This window comes from Candidozyma haemuli (assembly GCF_002926055.2).
Source record: "Candidozyma haemuli strain B11899 chromosome Unknown J_2014730914, whole genome shotgun sequence".
In the NCBI taxonomy this organism is placed as follows: Eukaryota; Fungi; Ascomycota; class Pichiomycetes; order Serinales; family Metschnikowiaceae; genus Candidozyma; species Candidozyma haemuli.
Genome location: NW_020289908.1, coordinates 32,767 through 51,665, shown reverse-complemented (window position 1 = coordinate 51,665; position 18,899 = coordinate 32,767). Strand labels below are relative to the sequence as shown.

At 45.0% G+C, this 18,899-nt stretch overlaps 10 protein-coding genes across 10 annotated transcripts; 4 read left to right on the top strand and 6 right to left on the bottom strand. All coding sequences in view use genetic code 12, as the record gives it.

The window, feature by feature from the left end:
• Nucleotides 1-47: 47 nt before the first annotated feature.
• ERD1 (Erd1p) lies at nucleotides 48-1,325 on the bottom strand (the record flags this gene model as incomplete). Its single annotated transcript, XM_025488896.1, has 1 exon — nucleotides 48-1,325. One exon carries the CDS (start codon nucleotides 1,323-1,325, stop codon nucleotides 48-50), a length of 1,278 nt encoding a protein of 425 aa, XP_025343212.1.
• Nucleotides 1,326-2,171: 846 nt separating this feature from the next.
• On the bottom strand, nucleotides 2,172-2,990 carry CXQ85_005298 (uncharacterized protein; the record flags this gene model as incomplete). The annotated part of the gene is made up of 1 exon (XM_025488895.1): nucleotides 2,172-2,990. One exon carries the CDS (start codon nucleotides 2,988-2,990, stop codon nucleotides 2,172-2,174), a length of 819 nt encoding a protein of 272 aa, XP_025343211.1.
• Nucleotides 2,991-3,094: 104 nt separating this feature from the next.
• CXQ85_005297 (uncharacterized protein) lies at nucleotides 3,095-3,826 on the top strand (the record flags this gene model as incomplete). Its single annotated transcript, XM_025488894.1, has 1 exon — nucleotides 3,095-3,826. The coding sequence occupies one exon, from the start codon at nucleotides 3,095-3,097 to the stop codon at nucleotides 3,824-3,826; it is 732 nt and encodes a 243-aa protein (XP_025343210.1).
• A 57-nt stretch (nucleotides 3,827-3,883) lies between these two features.
• On the bottom strand, nucleotides 3,884-7,357 carry IRE1 (bifunctional endoribonuclease/protein kinase; the record flags this gene model as incomplete). The annotated part of the gene is made up of 1 exon (XM_025488893.1): nucleotides 3,884-7,357. The coding sequence occupies one exon, from the start codon at nucleotides 7,355-7,357 to the stop codon at nucleotides 3,884-3,886; it is 3,474 nt and encodes a 1,157-aa protein (XP_025343209.1).
• A 548-nt stretch (nucleotides 7,358-7,905) lies between these two features.
• CXQ85_005295 (uncharacterized protein) lies at nucleotides 7,906-10,350 on the bottom strand (the record flags this gene model as incomplete). Its single annotated transcript, XM_025488892.1, has 1 exon — nucleotides 7,906-10,350. One exon carries the CDS (start codon nucleotides 10,348-10,350, stop codon nucleotides 7,906-7,908), a length of 2,445 nt encoding a protein of 814 aa, XP_025343208.1.
• A 622-nt stretch (nucleotides 10,351-10,972) lies between these two features.
• PHO100 (Pho100p) lies at nucleotides 10,973-11,983 on the bottom strand (the record flags this gene model as incomplete). The annotated part of the gene is made up of 1 exon (XM_025488891.1): nucleotides 10,973-11,983. The coding sequence occupies one exon, from the start codon at nucleotides 11,981-11,983 to the stop codon at nucleotides 10,973-10,975; it is 1,011 nt and encodes a 336-aa protein (XP_025343207.1).
• Nucleotides 11,984-13,969: 1,986 nt separating this feature from the next.
• PEX3 (Pex3p) lies at nucleotides 13,970-15,184 on the top strand (the record flags this gene model as incomplete). The annotated part of the gene is made up of 1 exon (XM_025488890.1): nucleotides 13,970-15,184. The coding sequence occupies one exon, from the start codon at nucleotides 13,970-13,972 to the stop codon at nucleotides 15,182-15,184; it is 1,215 nt and encodes a 404-aa protein (XP_025343206.1).
• Nucleotides 15,185-15,342: 158 nt separating this feature from the next.
• SKP1 (SCF ubiquitin ligase subunit) lies at nucleotides 15,343-15,837 on the top strand (the record flags this gene model as incomplete). The annotated part of the gene is made up of 1 exon (XM_025488889.1): nucleotides 15,343-15,837. The coding sequence occupies one exon, from the start codon at nucleotides 15,343-15,345 to the stop codon at nucleotides 15,835-15,837; it is 495 nt and encodes a 164-aa protein (XP_025343205.1).
• A 332-nt stretch (nucleotides 15,838-16,169) lies between these two features.
• CXQ85_005291 (uncharacterized protein) lies at nucleotides 16,170-17,360 on the top strand (the record flags this gene model as incomplete). Its single annotated transcript, XM_025488888.1, has 1 exon — nucleotides 16,170-17,360. The coding sequence occupies one exon, from the start codon at nucleotides 16,170-16,172 to the stop codon at nucleotides 17,358-17,360; it is 1,191 nt and encodes a 396-aa protein (XP_025343204.1).
• A 25-nt stretch (nucleotides 17,361-17,385) lies between these two features.
• Nucleotides 17,386-18,834, bottom strand: CXQ85_005290 (uncharacterized protein; the record flags this gene model as incomplete). Its single annotated transcript, XM_025488887.1, has 1 exon — nucleotides 17,386-18,834. One exon carries the CDS (start codon nucleotides 18,832-18,834, stop codon nucleotides 17,386-17,388), a length of 1,449 nt encoding a protein of 482 aa, XP_025343203.1.
• Between the last annotated feature and the right edge of the window lie 65 nt (nucleotides 18,835-18,899).

The window sequence follows — 18,899 nt, the reverse complement described above, 5'->3', positions numbered from 1 at the left end:
GTACATTACGTTTAGAATAAATATTTCATGAACCTATGTGTAGAGACTTACCCGATCTTGACGGACGCTAGCGGGATAGCGTTCTTAGTATCGCCATATTGTAGTTTGACCAAGTCACTTTCTAGTTTAAGGAAACACCAAAGCCACCTTCTGACAATTTCAAGAAATTCAAGCAAAGCGTATCCCAAGGATAAGAAATCAAGTCCAAACAAGAAGTTTCCAACCTTGTTCTTGAGACCTAATCTCACCTCAGTTTCCTTGATAACAAAGAGTTTGAGAACCCAGATAAACCGAAGCACAAAATCAAGTCCTATGATGGTGAAGTATGCAATGGTGTTATTGTAAACCAACTTGTTTGGCTCACGTAAAAGGACCCAATGGGAGCCTCTTCTGTGCAACAAGATGTCGAACATGCTAAAGCCCCAATCCATTTTCACGTCCCAGAAAAACAGGTATGATGCACTGATGGTAGACAAAAAGTACCACCAGCGATTAAGAACGTTCAATTGAGCGGAAACATCAGCATCTTCGGTGAGCTGGGTCATCTTGAGCTTAATGAGTAAATTGATGATCACAGGACCGAGACTCATGGAGTACTTCAAGAAGTTAAACAAGTGCTGTCTCTGCTTGGTTATCAGGTATTCATACCAACATTGTTTCATACGAATAAGCGCTGGCATTGAAAGCATAAAGGTTTCGAGCTCAGCGTTATAGTTCAGCTCTGTAGGAATGTATGTCTTCCAAACAAACATACCCCAATCGTTAATAACTTTGGCGTAAGAAATCAAGGAATCCGATAGGAGGATATCGTTTGTTCTCATAGTCGACGAATTGATATCGCCAAAAAGAATTCGCTTAACCGTAGTGTTTATGCGGACGGTTGCAATCGTGCCCCGTTGTAGGAAGAATCTATAAAGTGTGTGTATCATGAGTATTGTTGGCAGAACAGCCCGGAAGAACCAGAACGCTTTCGAGTCGTCGTCAACGAAAAGCGCCGAACACCAGTAAAAGAAGAGCCCACTCACGTTAGCCAATAATGTAACCTTGATGTTACGGTTTATGCCATTGACCAAGTGCTGGTTCTCTGAAAGGTCTGCCACAGACGACGTAGCAAACTCACCATAGTTGGCTTCGTCAATATATGATATCGAAGGGTACTTATGTGGAGAATAGGAAAGGTTGAGCAACGCCAACACGTTTATGCCATGGACCTTATAACAGTACCACACGAGTGTATACCAAAGGTGGATACCGAATTGGACCAATAGAAGGATCCTGAAAGGAAGTGGGATAATGTCGTTTAACTTAAGGTCGTCGAATGACATCTTGAGGATGCTGCCGCTAAGGGGAGCCGGTTGTTATTGAGTAGTTCGAATAAGGCTGTAGTTCGTTACCGGGGCGCAAGATCTAAGTCGCGAGTAGGTACATAGTGTGCGCTCCAGAGGTATCACGCCAAGAATGGCATAACAGGTTACAAAGTTTAAAGGTCAACTACGGTAGAGGAAAAGATTACACAGGCTGGGGAAAAGGGTAGGAAAAGGCTTCAGTACTGAGTAAGTTTGATAATCACTAAGATATTTCATGATTAGCATGGAAAGTCATCATCAGCCCCAATTACTCCATTCAATGAAACATTGTAATTTGCACTAGCTGTTAGTAGAAGCTCATAATGAGTTCGTGCTATAAATACGATCAGAATTTTCAGTGTGTTTGGCTATTTGTCGAATCGGTCATAGTCCTGAAAAGGAGCCTCCGTCTGGGGCGACAGCTAGTCATCACGGTATTTTGGCACGAATAAACAAAAGTGAATGAAACATACACTTATACACAATTCTAGAGATACCAAAGGCACCTGTAAAAGTGTGGATACGTTGCAAATCCAGAAAGAAAAGTTGGTAACTGGTGAGTGTTATACATTTTTTTTTTTTCCAAAACAACTCTCGATGCGATTCTCATCGCCATACATGCGACTCCAGTTACCCGCACTAACAGATACCCAGGTCTAGTATCCAGAGGTGGACTCTGCTACCTTATATGGGTGAATTGAAGTCGCTGAATGTAATTTTTACTTCCTTAATAATTATATGTATGTGGTGTTTTGTTCTATGTTAATGAGCGAACTAGCTGCTAGCAGCCGAGGGAGGTATTACTGTTCTTATCAATCTGCCCCATTACTTTTGCATAGCCTGTCTACGGCTCTTGAGCTTGCTGATCTTCTGTCTCATGTTGTTGTCCTTTCTCTCGGCCTTGGTCAAGTATCTGAACTTCTTCTTCTTCTGCTGCTTTGGCTTGGGCTTTTCCACGCCACAAAGCTTAGCGTAGTCCTTGGCTCTCTTGATAGAGCCTTCGAGCACCTCGTCCGACTTATCTAAGTTGACATTGTTAGCCTTGGCCAACGCTTCTATGCTTCTGTTGGTAATGGCAGTTGTGTAAGGATTATCGAGCGACTCGATGGTAACCTCAGTCTCTTTGTCGACCACAGCATCGCCAAGGTAGTTCTTGTTGTCAGCCTTGAAAACCTGCTTCCTCAGTAGGATACCCTTGACAGGTTCCTCATCTTCTTCACCTTCTTCAACAGCATCTTCAGCGACCTCTTCTTTATTGTCCTCTTCAAATCCCGTCCATTCATCGTCTGACTCTTTTGCATTTACTTCGGCTTTCCCATTCGGCGTGGCTTCGACTTCTTCCTTATCAAGTACTGGTTCAAGAAGCTCTCGCAGCTCTCTGAGCTGTTTGAGTTGTTCCTCGAACTTATTCTTCTCGTCCTCACGTAGCTGCTTTCTTTCCTCGATTCTTGCCTTTCTTTCCTGCTCCTTGTGGTAGGCTTGAGCCTTCTTCTGACGCTCCACCTTACGCTTGTGGAAACCAGTCAAGAACTCTTCACGAGCTTGTTTGTCAAAAACAACTTCCTCAACACCATATTTCTTCGCTTGTTTCTGCTGGTATTTCTTACCACCAGTTAATATATCTCTGTTAGTCTTCGTTACCATATTGTAGGATGAGTGAGTATCTGTCTCCAGACTTTCCGATGAGCATCTGCTATGTGCGAAAATAATCAGACCTCTCGGAACATCAACCAACAACCACACTATAAATGGAGAACGTTGAAGAAGTGAGAGATTTGGCCTTGGGTCTTCAGGATTCGGTCAAGGAATTAGAAGTGGCTTTGCTGCCATTAGTTGGTGAATCTTTGGATGAGCTTATAAAGAAATGCAAGCTGCCGAAGGAGGAGGCAGAGTTCCTTACCAACTACCTATATTGCACGGTCTCCATCGTGTTTGCATACCTCAAGGCTCTGGGTGTCAATACCGATGGACATCCAATTATGAGGGAGCTCGACAGAGTCAAGGCGTCTATGAAGAAATTGAAGGATCTTGATACAGCTGACCAGAAGGCAGAGGATACTGACACCAAGAGTAAGGAGGAAGCTGCACAATATATTCAAAGAACATTGGGTGGTGCCTCAGGAGGTGCTGCTGCCAGTAATAGCATGAAGTCGCCAGCCATTTCGGCGTCGAACTTCCAAGGAAAGCATACCAAGTTTAAGGATGAGGATAATGACGACTCTGACGAAGAACTACAACAGAAGCCCGTGGAAGGTACCCTGAAGAAAGAAACAACAGAGAGTATAGCGCCCCGTTCAAACGCTCCAACCGGTCCAAAAGTTACTGAGAACCAGAATAAGAAGGAAGCACCACGCCCAAAGGGAAGGAATCAGCCAAAGGGTAATCCAAAGGGTCAATCGAAAAACCAACAGAAGAATAACCAAGGCAAGGTAAGTAAACCACAGCCACAGAGAAAGAAAGGAAAAGCGGGGAAGAAATAGAGCTCTACTACTATGTATCATAATTCATGAGGCGGTCTTTTATTTAATGTACAATCCCTAAGTTGCCGAATAGAAACTCTCAAAGATATGTTCGTCTTTGATTCCTTCATCAGCGACAACTCTATAAGTTTCCATGAGAAGCTTTGGGAACTTGTTGTTGAAGTAAGAATAGAACCCGGTTGGAAGTGGACTCATTTGCACCTGTAGTTCAGGAGGCATATCATTGAAATGATGGTATTTGTTACGCAAGGCACGCAAAAGATCCATGAGTTTATCCGTGTTGTACTTGCGATACTTGCCCAAGTTATCAATGAATTCTTGATCAAACCTGGCGAGCCAGTCGCCTTGATGAACAGTTTGTCCAGCTTCCTCCAAACTAAGTAAAAGCGGGCTTGGTGGATCTCTCCTCTCAATTTCGAACCTGTCGCTGACCTTGAGAAGAAATTCTAACTTCTTATTGTAAGTCCAGAAGTATGGGTGTCTCATAATCAAAGAAGTATCAGGTCTGGTTTTGGGGTTGAATGATATCATCGAAGCGATCAAGTGAGTGGCCTCGACCCAATCGTGTGGGCAATGCTGCTTTAATGCAGACAAGTCATACTCTCCTCTCACTATGTTACCTTCTCTTAAGTACCGATCACCAAAAGGATGACCGCCACCAGTCAAAATGTAATAGAAAACACAACCGAGCGAAAAGATATCAATTGCCTTCGTGAGACGCTTGCCTGAACCATTGGCCGGCCCATTACCATCCTTGATCGAGTGTTTCGACGTAGAATTGAGCGAAGACACAGTGTCTGGGGAGATTTCCATGAGGTCATGATGCAAAAGTAATTCAGGGGCTCTCCAGCCCGATGTTCCGGAGGCTGCATGCTGAGTGGTAGCTCTGAAAGATGATTGATCCGCATCAAGTTTCTTACACAATCCAAAATCGGATATGAGTAGTCTGAAAGCTGCGACAGTCTTTGAATGCTTCTTTCTTGTAGAATCACCAACCAAGATGTTTTGTGGTTTTATATCACGATGAACAATCTTGAGGGAATGCAAGTAGTGAAGCCCACTTACAAGCTGGAGCAACACCTCATTCTTAAGATGATGGTCGAGCTTCAATGCAGCTTTATCAAGCTTGGGCTTCTCAACGAGATCTTCGAGGGAACAAACACATAATTCAAGGGCAATGTACAAGAACTTCTCAGACTCACTAGACTGTGAACAGAAGTACCTCACAACATTTGGATGGTCATCACTTTCCTGTAGAAGGCGAACTTCATGATTAGCTATGTCGTAGAAATCAAGAAGCATCCGCTTCACTGCGACCGGTCTGTTCTCAAATGTTCCTTCGTATACAACGGTACCATGTGAGCCATACCCCAATATCTTATCTGAGATGATCAAGTTATTGTCGATCTGCAACTTTTTGTTTGTGTTGTTCCTCTTGCTGAACTGCTTCACAAGAGACTTGGTAGGGATAGGTTCTGCATCCTCAACACTCGACTCATCACTTGCAACTTGAGTGTTCTCAGAAGCTTCATCTTTAGGATCCTCTTCATCTTTGCTCTCAGCGTTCTTTTTGCCTTTACCTCCTCTTTTGCCTCCTCTGCTTCCTCTTTTTCTTTTCTTCTTGGTTATTGTGTTAGACTCTCCATCAGCAATGGCGGATCCATCATTAGCGGCCTCACCAGGCACAACTTCATGAGTGTCCTCATCTGTGATGATCTTCACTTTCTTCTTCGGGCTCTCTTCAGTGGTTGGTTCCTTCTTCAAGTCTTGAGTCTCCTGTGTAGCGTCAGTCAGTTCGACGGGAATTTGGGGAAGGGGCTTTTCTTCGGGTTCCTCCACAACCTTGAGGGCTTTAGGGTCTTGTAAATTGATTTCAAGGTCGTTCACCTTCTCGGCCAAAGCAATGTCCTTACCTTTGTTGAACTGTATGAAGCCGTTGAGTTTCCCGGCAGAGAAAAGAACCAAAAGCAAGATACAAAGGACCACAACGTCCTCAGCTATACGTCTGAAAAATGAAAGTGTATGGCGTGGATCAGACTGAGGGATTGCAACGTCAGCGTCAGAGCGACTAGCCGGTAAGCCCGTTGGATAGTTTCTGTCGTTGGCCATAAGTTCCTTGCGTCTTTCGTCTATTGTTGCCAATCCTTGACCGGGATCATCGTTAGTTTGTGGGAAAAGAATACCATCGATCATATGAGGTACTTGCTTCAGCTCTTTTTCAACACCAGTCGAGCCATCTGAGCCATCACCAATACCCAAATATTCCTCCTTACGGAATTGCAGATGCGGTTGGTACATCGAGTCAGGCGAAAGGAGGTTTATCTTATGGACACCGTTAATGAATGGTTCAACATCTTCTCGACTAACATTAAGACGAGAGAGGAAGTCCTGGGTTTGGCGATCCAATGTACCGGTAGCGAATTGGTAAAGGGCCATTTGATATTGAGCAATTGGAGCAGATTTAAGTAGTGTTGGGTAATTGCGGAAGCTCATGGCAAACCATTCCTTTCCATTTGCAGTTCTGTTAACAAAACAAAGGTCGTTATTGGCAGCCTCTTTTTGGGCATCATCAAGTTGCTGGAGATCATTCAAAACCTTGAGTGGATGAGGCAACGTCACATACTGGTTGAGGTTTTCTTCGTTGTTGAAAACATCAAAAACATTGACAGCTAAGGAAGGCAATCTGCAGATCCACTGAGGCGTGCCGCTCCCCTTGTTGATGGCTAGTAACGATTTATCGTGGAAAGGAGTAAAGTAAAGATCGTCAATTGACTGACCGTTTTGCATGATCAAGTCATTGTCAATGTTATTGGGGCCCCAAGACGAGTAAGTGATGTTCCAGACCACGCTGGAATCATACTTGTAGTGGACCAGCAACTCATAGGTCGTCTTTCCGAGCATGATAGTATTTTCATCCAGGTCTGGCCTGAAGTTTGGAGACTTGTAAAGATTGGGAGCCGGACAACTTTCGTCAGCTGACCCAAACTGGTTCAACACTTCGCCTGTCTTCATGTTGATTGTGTATAACGACGTCTTTCGAACGCCAGTATAGATTTTATTATCTCCACTTAAAGAGAATGGAGCCTCCATCACCAAGTTCTTGATCGACGTAGGTAGTTTATTTAGGCCATATTGTGGCGTGAAATAATACAAGGACCCATCCTGGTAAGGCTCAACAAGCCATAGTAGGTTTGTATTGTTCTCGGGATCTTTTCTTGGGAACTTGTTCCTTGAAACACGCACGAGTGGCTCGTCTAGCGGTAGCGTCCAGAGGAAAGCACCAGTGTGTCTCTCTACCGCATGCAAATTGCCATCAATGTCGCTGACCAAGAGCAAATCTGTGAGTTTCCAGTCCTGGAGCGATCGTAAATCCAACGGAAGGATATTTTTATTCTTGACTTCACTCAATAACGGTCTTCCATTGTCGTCACCGGCTGCTTCTTGCGACACTGCTTCTCCGAATACCGCCGGCAACACCGCAGTGAAGTAGGCAAACAAAAACGCTAGTAGAAAGAACGGATTTAGCTTCATGGTAGATCAATCAAGGCTAGCAATGCAAATTGTGGGATGGGAAATAAAAAATGGGAAGTTGAAAGTTTTGTCCCACCAAAGTCAGATGTAGAGCTAACCTCCAATGGAGCCCTGGGCAAAGACAAAATACCGGGGACGGGAAACGAAGTGAAAATTGGGGAAAAAAAGAAAACGAACTGGTCCTTTGATATCACTCAGGATACAATTTGTAGTTGTGGCAGGGATAGGGAGCTTTTGGAAGCAAGGTGAAAAAAAGGACGATGTTTGTCGATTGAAGATGAGATTGTGAAGGAGGAATTAGAATCAGGCAGTGGGGTTCGATAGAAGAGTGCGTCTTAATTTTTTTTTTTCTGCCTACCTGCCTTACTTATTATCTCCCTCGCACTTTCTTAGCTCCTTCTCGCAGAAGCCTATAGATGTCTCGTGACGGCGTTGGGTGCAAAATTTCTTGTCTGCTATAACAAGAGCATTAGGAAGAGGAATACAAATTATGCTTTATGCTAAATATCGTATTTTACATTACCTTCATTAATTGCTTGGTTATTGTATCAGTCGCTCATGCGATGGTAGAGTTCGTCTACTCTCTGCTTCGTGAGCTTCACATTCTCTTCAAACTCTTGTGAAGCGTATTCATCTGCAAAGTGAGAACGGTGGTCGGATTTGCTGAAGTTAGGGATTTTGCCCAGACTTCTCAGGTTGATCCAGCTCCAGACGCGTGCTTCCTTCACCATTCGGTTCTGTTTGTCGTTGATGTATCTTTCCTGGCTCGGCATAACGTAGAAATTGTTATTACCGAACTTGAGAAGCCTGGCAGACCCGTCTGCATCGTTCATGACAGGAGTCTTGTCGCTTGACCCTCCGAACAAGAAGACGAGAATCCAGGTGTAGATTAGCGAGCCAAACACTAGAATAATTCCTCCAAGTAAAGCATCGCTGACTGGGAGTCCCAATGGTACCGACTTACCAATGGTTTCGGCGAGTTGCGTAAGTTGTTCGACAAGAGTGGGCTCCTTTGCTGGCTCTTGTGCTTGCTCCTGCTCTTGAGGCGCCAGTTTCTTTGATTTGGATCTCTTTCTCTTTTTCTTTGAACCGCCTTGACCATTCTCGATAATATCCGTTACGGATTCCGTGAGACTCTTCATTGATTCTTTCTGACCATCAATACTTCCTCTTTCGATCGCACCCTTGACCCATGACTTTCCCGACCATTCAATGGAAGTCACCACATGCATTTTTGTCGAGTTATCTTCGCCCCATGAGAGAAGCATGGTTGTAACGATTTTGAAGACATTACCCAGCGGCACGTCTGGTGTCTGGGTAACCTGCTCGATATGAATATATTTGGAAAAGTCACAATGGACTAATCTGTCAGTGATGTTACACTTTGTGTTCTTGGGGCCAATTGGGCCGCTCAACGGCTTCAGGTAGACATACTTTCTCTCCTTCTTCTTTTGGGAGAGCTCGGTGATTTTATCTTTCTCGATGTCGTAGTTCTTTTGGTCCTCCAAGATTCTGATGTAATTGTTGGTGTCAGGACCAAAAAGTATGCTGAAAACAACTCCTGGTGGAGCTTTGAAGGTATGATCAAGAATGAACACGTCGTTACTTTCATCTTCTCTATCGGCTTTGGTTGGTTCATGCTCGGCTGGACCGGGATTTGTTAGCCCTTTAAAGTCTCCTCCTCCTTCTTCACTACCTTTTGGCAGATCTTCCTCTCCATCTTCCCCTTCGTCAGAACCTTTCTTACTTTCTCCCTCGTCATTATCGCCATCCTCATCATCGTTTTTACCTTTGGTTGAGGAGCGTTCTCTATTACCTTCACCCTCTTCATCTGATCCGTTAGCTTCTTCTCCGTCATCGTCGTCTCCATCATCTTCTCCATCACTGTTCTCTTCATCACTGTCATAAGAACCCTCGGACCCCATTGCTGTCCTGTTGCTTACTCGTGATGCGCTGCGAGCACGACCGTTGCTCTTGTGGTCATTCTTGCCCAGAAGAACATCATGCCAAACTCTAGTAATTTGAACGAATGTAGTATCTCTAGAAATGAATGTAGCGAAGACATATTTTTGGTGAAGCGTACGAATGATCATACCATTAGGAAAAAGCACAGCAGTAGACTTCTTTTCGATCTGAATGACTTCTTGGAGAGGAATAACAAGATGAGTTACCCACCCCAAGATATTAGAATTAAAACAAATGTAATTTTGAGTAAGGTACATCTTACCTTGCACCAAGATATCTTTGGATAAAGCACATGAGTAGTCAGCAATAAGGCGTTCGGATTGCGGGATCTTCCGGAAATTATGATGAAACTCTTTATTCTTCTTTGAGCTTGCAAAGCTTATGTCTGAAGATTCTAGCATTTTGTCCAATTCCTGATTGGACTCTTCTGTTTCTTGTATAGACAGCTCTTCATCGACACTTTGATGGGATGACAATTCTGAACCTCTTCTTTTGCGTTTCACAACTTTTGAATCATCATTTCCCAGAACAGCCAACACGTCGGGATCTTTACCACCATCATTGCCGCTGATGGCTAACAGTGGAACATCCAGGTTCCCTATGGACGATTTACCATCAAAGTGCAGAAGCTGTAAGTCGCCGTTACCCATGGTATTTATAGGCGAGTCGTGAACAGGCTCGAAGTGGACGTTTGAAGTCGATAGACGAGGCAAAGCAGGAAACTTAACAGCAACACTGCTTCCGTCGTTATCGTGAGAATTACCCAAAGACAAGTTACTGTGGTCGTTATGACTATGCGTGGACGTTCTAGAAGTAGGATTCGACAGCGCTTGGGACTTCAGGTTGGGTTTTTGTAGGTGTTTAGACTGTCTTTTGGAAACAGTCGGCAGGCTCTGGCGAGTGTCTTCGCCCTCCTCGTCACTCATCACCATATTAGCGACATTGTGGGCGGCAGAGAGAAACGATGACAAAAAGCCATTGCTGCCATGCTTGCTTGAAAGCTTCTCAGCGGTTTCCGTCAGAGACATGGAGAGTCTTCAAAGTGACCACTTGGTTGGCTGTGGATGAATATGAATTTGCCGAAGTTACCGCTCGGAATAGAAGATCGCCAATTGAGACAAACAGGTGGAACAACAGATAACAAACTGAAACACAATTGTTATAAACGCTGGGGTAGTGGTCTGGTCACCAGCAACTTTGGATTTGTGCTACTCTGGGAGCTTAATGAGTGTGTGCCCAGAATAGAGTACGTAATGTGAAATGCAGGCAATTCTGATAGCAGTGATGGGGAGAGGTTGCGAAATTTTGTTTTAGCCGAGATACTTGTATTGTGCGAGTAGGGGACCCTTTGGGCGGGAGCAAGTAACATACATTGTGGTACTAAGAAATGAAATGTTGGGGAAGCAAGTTTAGAGTTTATAAAGAGGGCGTGGTGGGACATGTAATAGGTCATGTTCTTGATCTCGGGCCGGTCAGTCTAAAGTATGCATGAGGGTAATCCACTGTATCAAGAGTGAGGCTTACAACTGGGGTCCGTGTCGGCTTAACACAAGTACTTTTTTTCATTTGTAAAGAAACATGTTTTTCGAAATAAAAGCGGTAACGCAAAGAAATCAATAAGGTATTGGGAAGGCGGCAGTATCAGCCAGTTTAGGCGAAAAGCTCACCCAAGTAATTCTGGACGTTCTTGGCCTGCTTGTAAGAAGCATCGTAGTCAATGGAGAACACAGAGATTGGAGTCTTACACTTTTGGTGCTTGATAACCCAAGCCTCAGATGGCAAGTCACAGTCACCAAAGACACACTCAGTTGGAGCCTCGAAGAAACCGTCGGCGTACTTGACCTTACCGTCAGCGTACTTCAAGTTGGAGGCTGGAGAGTCCTCACCGGACAAACGAGCGAATTGCCATTCTGGGTCAAGACAGCTCTCATCCTCGTCACCGACCTTTGGAAGGTTGACGTTAAGACCAGTGGTCTTTGGCAAAACTCTTGGGCGAGACTCAGAGTCGGTGAACAAACGGTCAACAAGCTCAACAACCTTCTTACCGTAGATAACTGGGGTAAAGGTCTCGTCATCGAGTCTGTCCTCATCGTCCTTGTAGAAAGAGTTGTTGGTGTTGGAGCCAGAGAAGGCAATGGCTGGGTATCCTCTAAGCACGGAAGCGTAAGTAGCACCAATAGTACCAGACAAGGTGTACATACCTGGAGACAAGTTAAGACCTTCGTTAGGACCAGCAACGACCAAGTCGACGGTCTTGTTGTCAAAGTACTGAGGAATGACGTAGTTCAAACCGAAAGCAACACAAGAGGCTGGAGTACCGTTGAAGTACCAGATGCTCTGGTCCTCGTCCTCGTGGCCCCAAGATGGAGAGCCAGCTGGTGGGTAAGAGAACTCACCGTTGGTCTCCAAAGTCTCGGAAGTTGGCACAGCGAACTGACCACCGAAACCAGATCTCTGCAGCACTGGAGCGACCATGATCACCTCGTAGCCGGCGTTCTTGAGGGCAGTGTAGGTGGCACGAATGTTGGTGGCGGCCCAGCCGTCATCGTTGGTAAGCAAGATAGTCTTGTTGGTCAGAGGTTCATCGTCTCTCTTAGCCAATGGGGCAGCGAGGACAGAAGAAGCAGCAACGAAGGCGCTAGCGATGGTGGAGAACTTCATGTGGAAAAGTTTGTAGAGGTTGAAGATGAGAAAAAGAAGCAAGGAAGTGGGAATTTCCCAGCCTTATATACCCCAATTCTGAAGATCCATCGGGTGCCCCAGATGCCCATCTAGCAAAGTGGCTGCAACTTTCACGAGTGCATACTTGATGCGAGCCTGCTGCATGGCCCTGTCATCATGCACACTCGTCGCTCAATCCGGCGAGGTAATTAAAAAACGTGGGTATTATTGTCGTCTCCTTTTTGGCTGCGAAAAGGGAATAAACGGGCTGAAGGTGGAAAAAGAAAACGGGTTTTTTTATAGTTTAGTTCTTTGAGGTCCTTCTTTGTCGTGGTGTAGAGAACACTCTGGTGGAGAAACACCATCAAGAGATTTGTGTTACCTTAGATGATTGCCATGTACTGGTTTATTACACTAACGTAGGTGCCTGGAGAAAAACATCCTAATAAAGATCGTCCTCTAACGCAAGTAAAGCCGGGGTATTGCCAAGAATATAGAAGTTCCGCTTGAAAGATGCCGGTAACCGTCAAGCCCCAAGTTGTTCCGGTGCCTTCGACTGGCAACGAGGCAGGCACAGTCCCCAGAGAATGAGCCAGACAATTGCCGGTATTCGAGCCCAGGTACAATTGACTATGAAAAGCGCTTTGGAGAAGGTACAATTGGTATTTCGTATAATAGGCATGGAGTAGTCCAAAAAGGGAGGTGCTCGAGGACACATCTAGAGCCCCACATAGGCGTCTGTGCTTGACCATCAACTAGACCTCATTCGACAAGAAATCAACAATAATACTTTTGCTATAGCGTCACCGGCATGACACGTGGACTACGGGTGGTCTGTACCTTGATAATGCCTTATTCTTGGTTCTGAAATTGTATAGCCATGCCATTGATGCCCTGCGGCTGCTAATCCTATGGTTATTCGACAATATACCGCCTGGGGCTGCAAACCTGACCACTCATGTGCCGCTTAGAGCCCCTCCGAAATATATTCACCCAGAGCCGAAGCACATCTGCCGGATATGCATCTAACCCAGTAACAGATTAGGGCGCTTAAAGGTACTTCTTGCAGGGCATGAGGTACCAACGTGCTCAGGTGTAATGATACTAAAACGGATGAAAGCATAATCCAAAAAGGCACTTGCACTGCATTTTGAGGCATTTCCTTGGTAACTGTTGATTAAAAGGGGGATTTGCATTCCATTGGACCAATCTGAGGTGTTGGTGTGGTTCAGGGTTTGTCGCCTGGCCCAATTGAACATGAATTAGGAGGCTGCGGGGCTGCAGCCTCTTCCAGATGACGACGAAGGGCCCATGGAATAAATTCCCACTTCTTCTTTTGTGGGCTTTTCTGATTTTGTGGCATTGACAAAATGGGTGCAAAATTGGGTACACTTGGTGACTGACCGAGGGTATACTGGTCCAGGAACGCTTGCTCAGCACAGCGGGCTTTTCACGGGTCTAAGTATTTTAAAAAAAAAAAAAAAAAAACGAATTGATCACATTGACTTTTTGTTTTAGCACTTCCTTTTTTTCCCACTTATCTGGTTCAGCCATGGAAAAGTGTACATCTTACCTACAAAGACCGCTTGGCTGCTAACAAGGACAGAATCACAGGAAGTGTTGGGTCAAAGAGATAAGAGGGAAGTATAATCGCATAGACATTGTATAGTTTACGCTTTACTTTTTTCTTCATGAAATGTCGCAATCGCGTGGATGTCGATAAACAACACCATAAAGCAACAATTGGTCTATATACCCACATTCTTTCCACCCTTCACACTCCATGTGTTCCCGTCATGGTCTTGTCAATGCGTTTGGGGCACTAGTGTGGGGGAGCTTGAGAACTAGTGATAGTCACATGACGAGGGCCTCGGTTTCGCGGTCCCCCATAATCCATGTTCACGGTGAGCCCAACCTCTTAAGAACACACAACAGTTGACTTCTTCTCAGCACGGCTTCATAGGCAAAGACTTCCATCAACCAAATATGCCTGTGTTCCCGACGTTGGCGGCGTTCTTTCGCCGTCATAAGAGAAAGATCCTCTGGACTTCCGCGGTGGGCTTTTCAGTGTACTTCCTTGTGAACCAGTTCATCATCAAGAAGTTCCGTAACTTCCAGAATTCTTTGAAGCAAGAGCTTTTTGTTAAAGAGCAGATAAGACGTCGTTTTATCCAGACCCAGCAAGATTGCTACTTGACCATATTGGCCTTGTTGCCAGTGTTAACTCAGCCTGTGCTCAACTTTTTGCCTACTGAGGCGATCACCCTGGCTCTCAAGAGAAAGAAGAACGTCAATAAGGAAATGAGCGATTCATTAACCACTGAGAACTTGATGGCTCATTCCAACCAGGACAATGCCGCATCGACTTCGGATTTGCTGGTTTTCTTATCCAAGTCCAAACTCGAATTGTGGCACGACTTGAAGGTTAAGTCCATCTCCAGAATCCTTGCGCTCATCTACTCCGCTGCTGGCTTGCTTTTGCTTACTCGTCTCCAGCTCAACATCTTAGCTCGTAAGGCGTATCTTGAGCTGGCAATTGTGATGGCGGGAGGTTCTGTGCCGCAAAACTCCCAATCCTCATTTGACTACTTTATTGAGCAAAGTTATCTCTCCTTGAGTTGGTGGCTCCTTAACCATGGTTGGATGCGCATGGCCAACGGACTTGAAAGCCTCGTGGAGAGCAAGTTCAAGGAGATAACGCCTAAGACCGAATTGTCTGTGGATACCTTCACCCAAATGCTCGCTGAAATTAACGCCGGAGTCATTGCCGATGGCCAGCTCGTGAAGAACCTTCTTTTCCCAACCGAATATGATAACTTGATCGAGACCCTTATGAACACCAACCCAGAGCTCGTCAATGAACTCGAAAATCAAGACTCCAACCTCGTGAAGCTCATCAATGAAACCAACTTCATCATAGCGAACGACTTCACCTTGCATGTATTCTCTCTGCTTGTGAGAAACGGTGTGGACACATTGGGCGACAGCATCTCCGTTGCTCTCAACCCTGAAAACGTTCCCGGAAGATTACATAAGCTCGCTACCTTTTTGGCGCAGTTGTCAGTCCAGTCTAGTGTGATCTGCGATCCACAGAACGCCGAAGAGGAAGGAGAAGTCACTGGAAACATCTACATCAACAACTTTAACGACTTAGACGAACTTGATGAGTTCAGCGCCAGTATCTATTCAAACTTTGAATAATTCTCGTTTTCATGATATATATATATTACATTTGACATCCCTTGTAGACCCAAACTGTCAAAAGAGTGCATGGTGTGTAAGCATCTGCGATTTATCGCAAGTGCGGGTGTACAGCATAAGTTACGTAACTTGTTAACACTACCAGTTTAAAACACACTATGCCTAAAGTTGTTATTATTTCCTCTGATGAAGAGAGGTTCCCGGTCGACGTGGAGGTTGCCACCAAGTCTGTCCTTATCAAGAACATGATTTCTGACTTGAAGCCAGACTTGGAAGAAGACGACGAGGACTTCGAGATCCCTACTCCAAACGTCAGAGCCAACGTTTTGGCCAAGGTATTGGAGTGGTGTGAACATCACAAGAACACCATCTTCCCAGATGACGACGATGAAGATGCCAGAAAGTCTGCTCCTGTCCACTCGTGGGACAGAAACTTCTTGAAGGTTGACCAGGAGATGTTGTACGAGATCATTTTGGCTGCCAATTACTTGAATATCAGACCATTATTGGATGCTGGATGTAAGATCATTGCTGAAATGATCAAGCACAAGTCTCCAGAGGAGTTGAGGAAGACATTCAACATTGTCAACGACTTCAGTCCTGAAGAGGAAGCTGCCATCAGAAAGGAGAACGAATGGGCTGAGGACAGGTGAGTGACGAATGCTGGAATCCGTTTATGAAAGAAATTAGCAATTATGTTGGCAATTCGTCTAGGGATAGCATGCCTGCCAAGGCATACCACTAGTAGAATCCAGTACCAGGAACATAACACATAAAGAAATATACAAGAAAAGAAAGACCCATTTAGTAAGATCAATTATGACAGTCTCTACCTCCAGCCAGACATTATATCCTTAAGTATTACACTGTCTATCTCTGTACCCGTAAAACAGCCGTGCAGGTCCCAGCCTGGTTCAAATTCGCAGTCGATGTTTCGCAGACAAAGTTTCGCAGTCACAGTTGCAAACGACCTACAACAGGCACTATGGAGCACCTGGAGCCTGTGGTAAAATCGGAAACGGATAACTCGCATGTGGCGACTCCTCCGGCTGATGTGGAGGATAAGCCTGAGGTTTCCGTTCCTGAGAATTCAACCGTTCAAGTGCCCGAGGGTCCTTTTGAGCCGAGCACCATACTTGACCTTCCAGGCATGTCCCTGGACAAGTTGGCAATTATTGAAGGGCAACTAGCTAGTGAATTTGCCTCTCTTTCGAAAGATTTCGTTGACGCCCGAGCCGCAAGAACTGATTATTTGCTTAAAATTATAGACAAGCTGATTTCGGCTGCTGAGAAATATGACCGTGAGTGGAGCAAGATTTACGGCAAGGAGACGAAAGATATTGAAAAAGTTATAGCTGCGCCAGAGCATTACTTGTTAGGCTTATCGAGGGAAAAGTATAGTGATGACAACTTGAACACGGTTTTATCACTGATTGTGGCTCCTAGGGACCTAGACGACATTGCAGCACGTAATGACCAGCTTCCGTTTGCCAAATACTTTAAAAAGATCTCTGAGCCTTACGAAGCTCAGCTTAATGCTCTGCGGAACCATTACGATTATCAAAACTCCTTGATTAATAATAATGTCGAAAGATACCAAGAGATTATCTGGGAACAATATCTTCAAGATATGCTTGATCGCCGCAGCGATCTTATAGACAAAACGCACCAGCAGCTCACTCAGCTCTACGAAGAATATTATGGGGTACAGGGGAATAGAATGGCGGCAAAAGATTGGAACTTCTACTACAGGTCGGTGGTATCTACCCATGAGATGGGTGAATCTGACCCTAATCTGCAAGCTAGACTAAAGCGTGAAAACATCGATTCCTATTATGATATTGACAATCGCTATTTCAAAAAGAATAAGATCCAGTTGACAAAGACCAAGTTGGATGCACTCGATGAGTGGAAAGAATTCGAGGCTCAGCAGCGGAGCCGTACCATACCTCAATGTGAAAAGGCCAAAGTCAAGCTCACCACCTGTGAAGGTCTTTCGCAAGATGAAGTTGATGACGATATTTTGGCCCTACGTAGCAGCAGGCTGCACGGAAATGCCGTGAAGAGCGTTGAAACGCCAAACACAAAGACTGTGGGTGATACCAGTACTTCTGTTAATCAGGAACATGAATTACATTCACCTGTTAAGAAGGAAGCAACCATACCACATGCATAGCTTAATTGGAAGTCTTATAGACATTTTACTCCTTTTCAAGCAAAATACTGGCATTTTTGAGCCCTGCTGCGCCAATCGCCTCGTCAAGAGACTCTATCAATTTTGGCTTACCCACACTCGAAATTGTAAACCTATCCGACAGGCTTATGCCGTAGGTCGACTCATCAGCATCAGCGAGCACTTGCTTCAACCATTGAAAGATAGTGAGCACAGTATCGTTTTCAAAATCGAATTTATGAATGAGACGTTTACCATTAGGAAACCTAAACTGTATTCTTGTAACCGAACCAGAAGTAGGCTCTGTATGGCTTTGGGCCAGTATGCTCTCAAAGGTGTCCTTCTCTTCGGCTGGCTCAGCAGCTGCCTCGTCTTCATCGATTGCAATTGCATCGTCTGCGCTCTTACCCTTATTCTCAACAGCTGATTGTCTCATGGCGAATTCTATCTGCTGCTCCTCGGACATAGCATCGGGATCAAATTTGACTTCGTGCTTGACATGTGGGTTATTAGAGTTTGGATTAAGAGAGAACTTTTCTAAGAAGAGTTCCACGTCCGCGAGCCATTCTTCTGCATCCGGGACTTCACCATCCTTCCATTTGTGAACTCTTTCACCTGTCATAGGATCGAGAATAGATATGTGGGGGAAACCATCTAGATGATAAAAGTTCACGTAGGACTCACCATTGACAGAGTCATTTTGGAATTGGAGGAAGATGAAGTTCTCCTTCACGCAATGCTTGATCTCCGGCTTAGACCAAAAGTCTCTATTCAACACCTGACATTGAAACTCACTCTGATCTTGAATATTCATGAGAATCCATTTCTTCTCGGCCCTACCTTTCTGTTTGGCACCATCTAGATTCGTACGTTCGATGAGGTCGAAAGGTGGCTTGAAGAGTTGAGCGAGCCTCCTTTGGGTTGATGTGAGATCATTCATCCTATCTTGACGGACTCTGGACCTCCTATTTCTTGGTGGTGATGTTTCACGGTCTAGGTCTATCACTTCATCGTCGTCATCTTCATCGTCATCATGCAACTCCACCACTTGAGGTTCATCTGAATCATCAGCGTCATCAAATTCATCCATATCATCCTCTTCTTCGAAGCGCTGGTTGAACACTCCAACCCTTCCACGACCAAACATATCATTGATTCTATCCACTGGGTTCTGCATTCCAGCCATATCTGACCAGGAATCCATCAACGTCTCGTGACGGTGAACATTGGCATCTGCTTCTCTAACATTTTCCTGATATGCTTCTTGTTGTAGTCTTTGGGCAATATCTTCATCGTTCGAGCTGCCACCGCCGCCTCCAGAAGTACCACTGGCGCCTCCAGGACCATTTGCACCCGACTCCATGAAGAGCTGGACAGCATATTCAATATTGTTTCCGGTTAAATCCAAAAATCTTTTGGCAGTAGCCTCATCTTCTGTACCTGTAAATGCAAGGAATGTGGCTATATCGTTATCCATGGTGGGCAATTGTGATAAAGCTTGATGATGTTAACCTGAAAGGGAGCGATCGTCATAGTGGACCT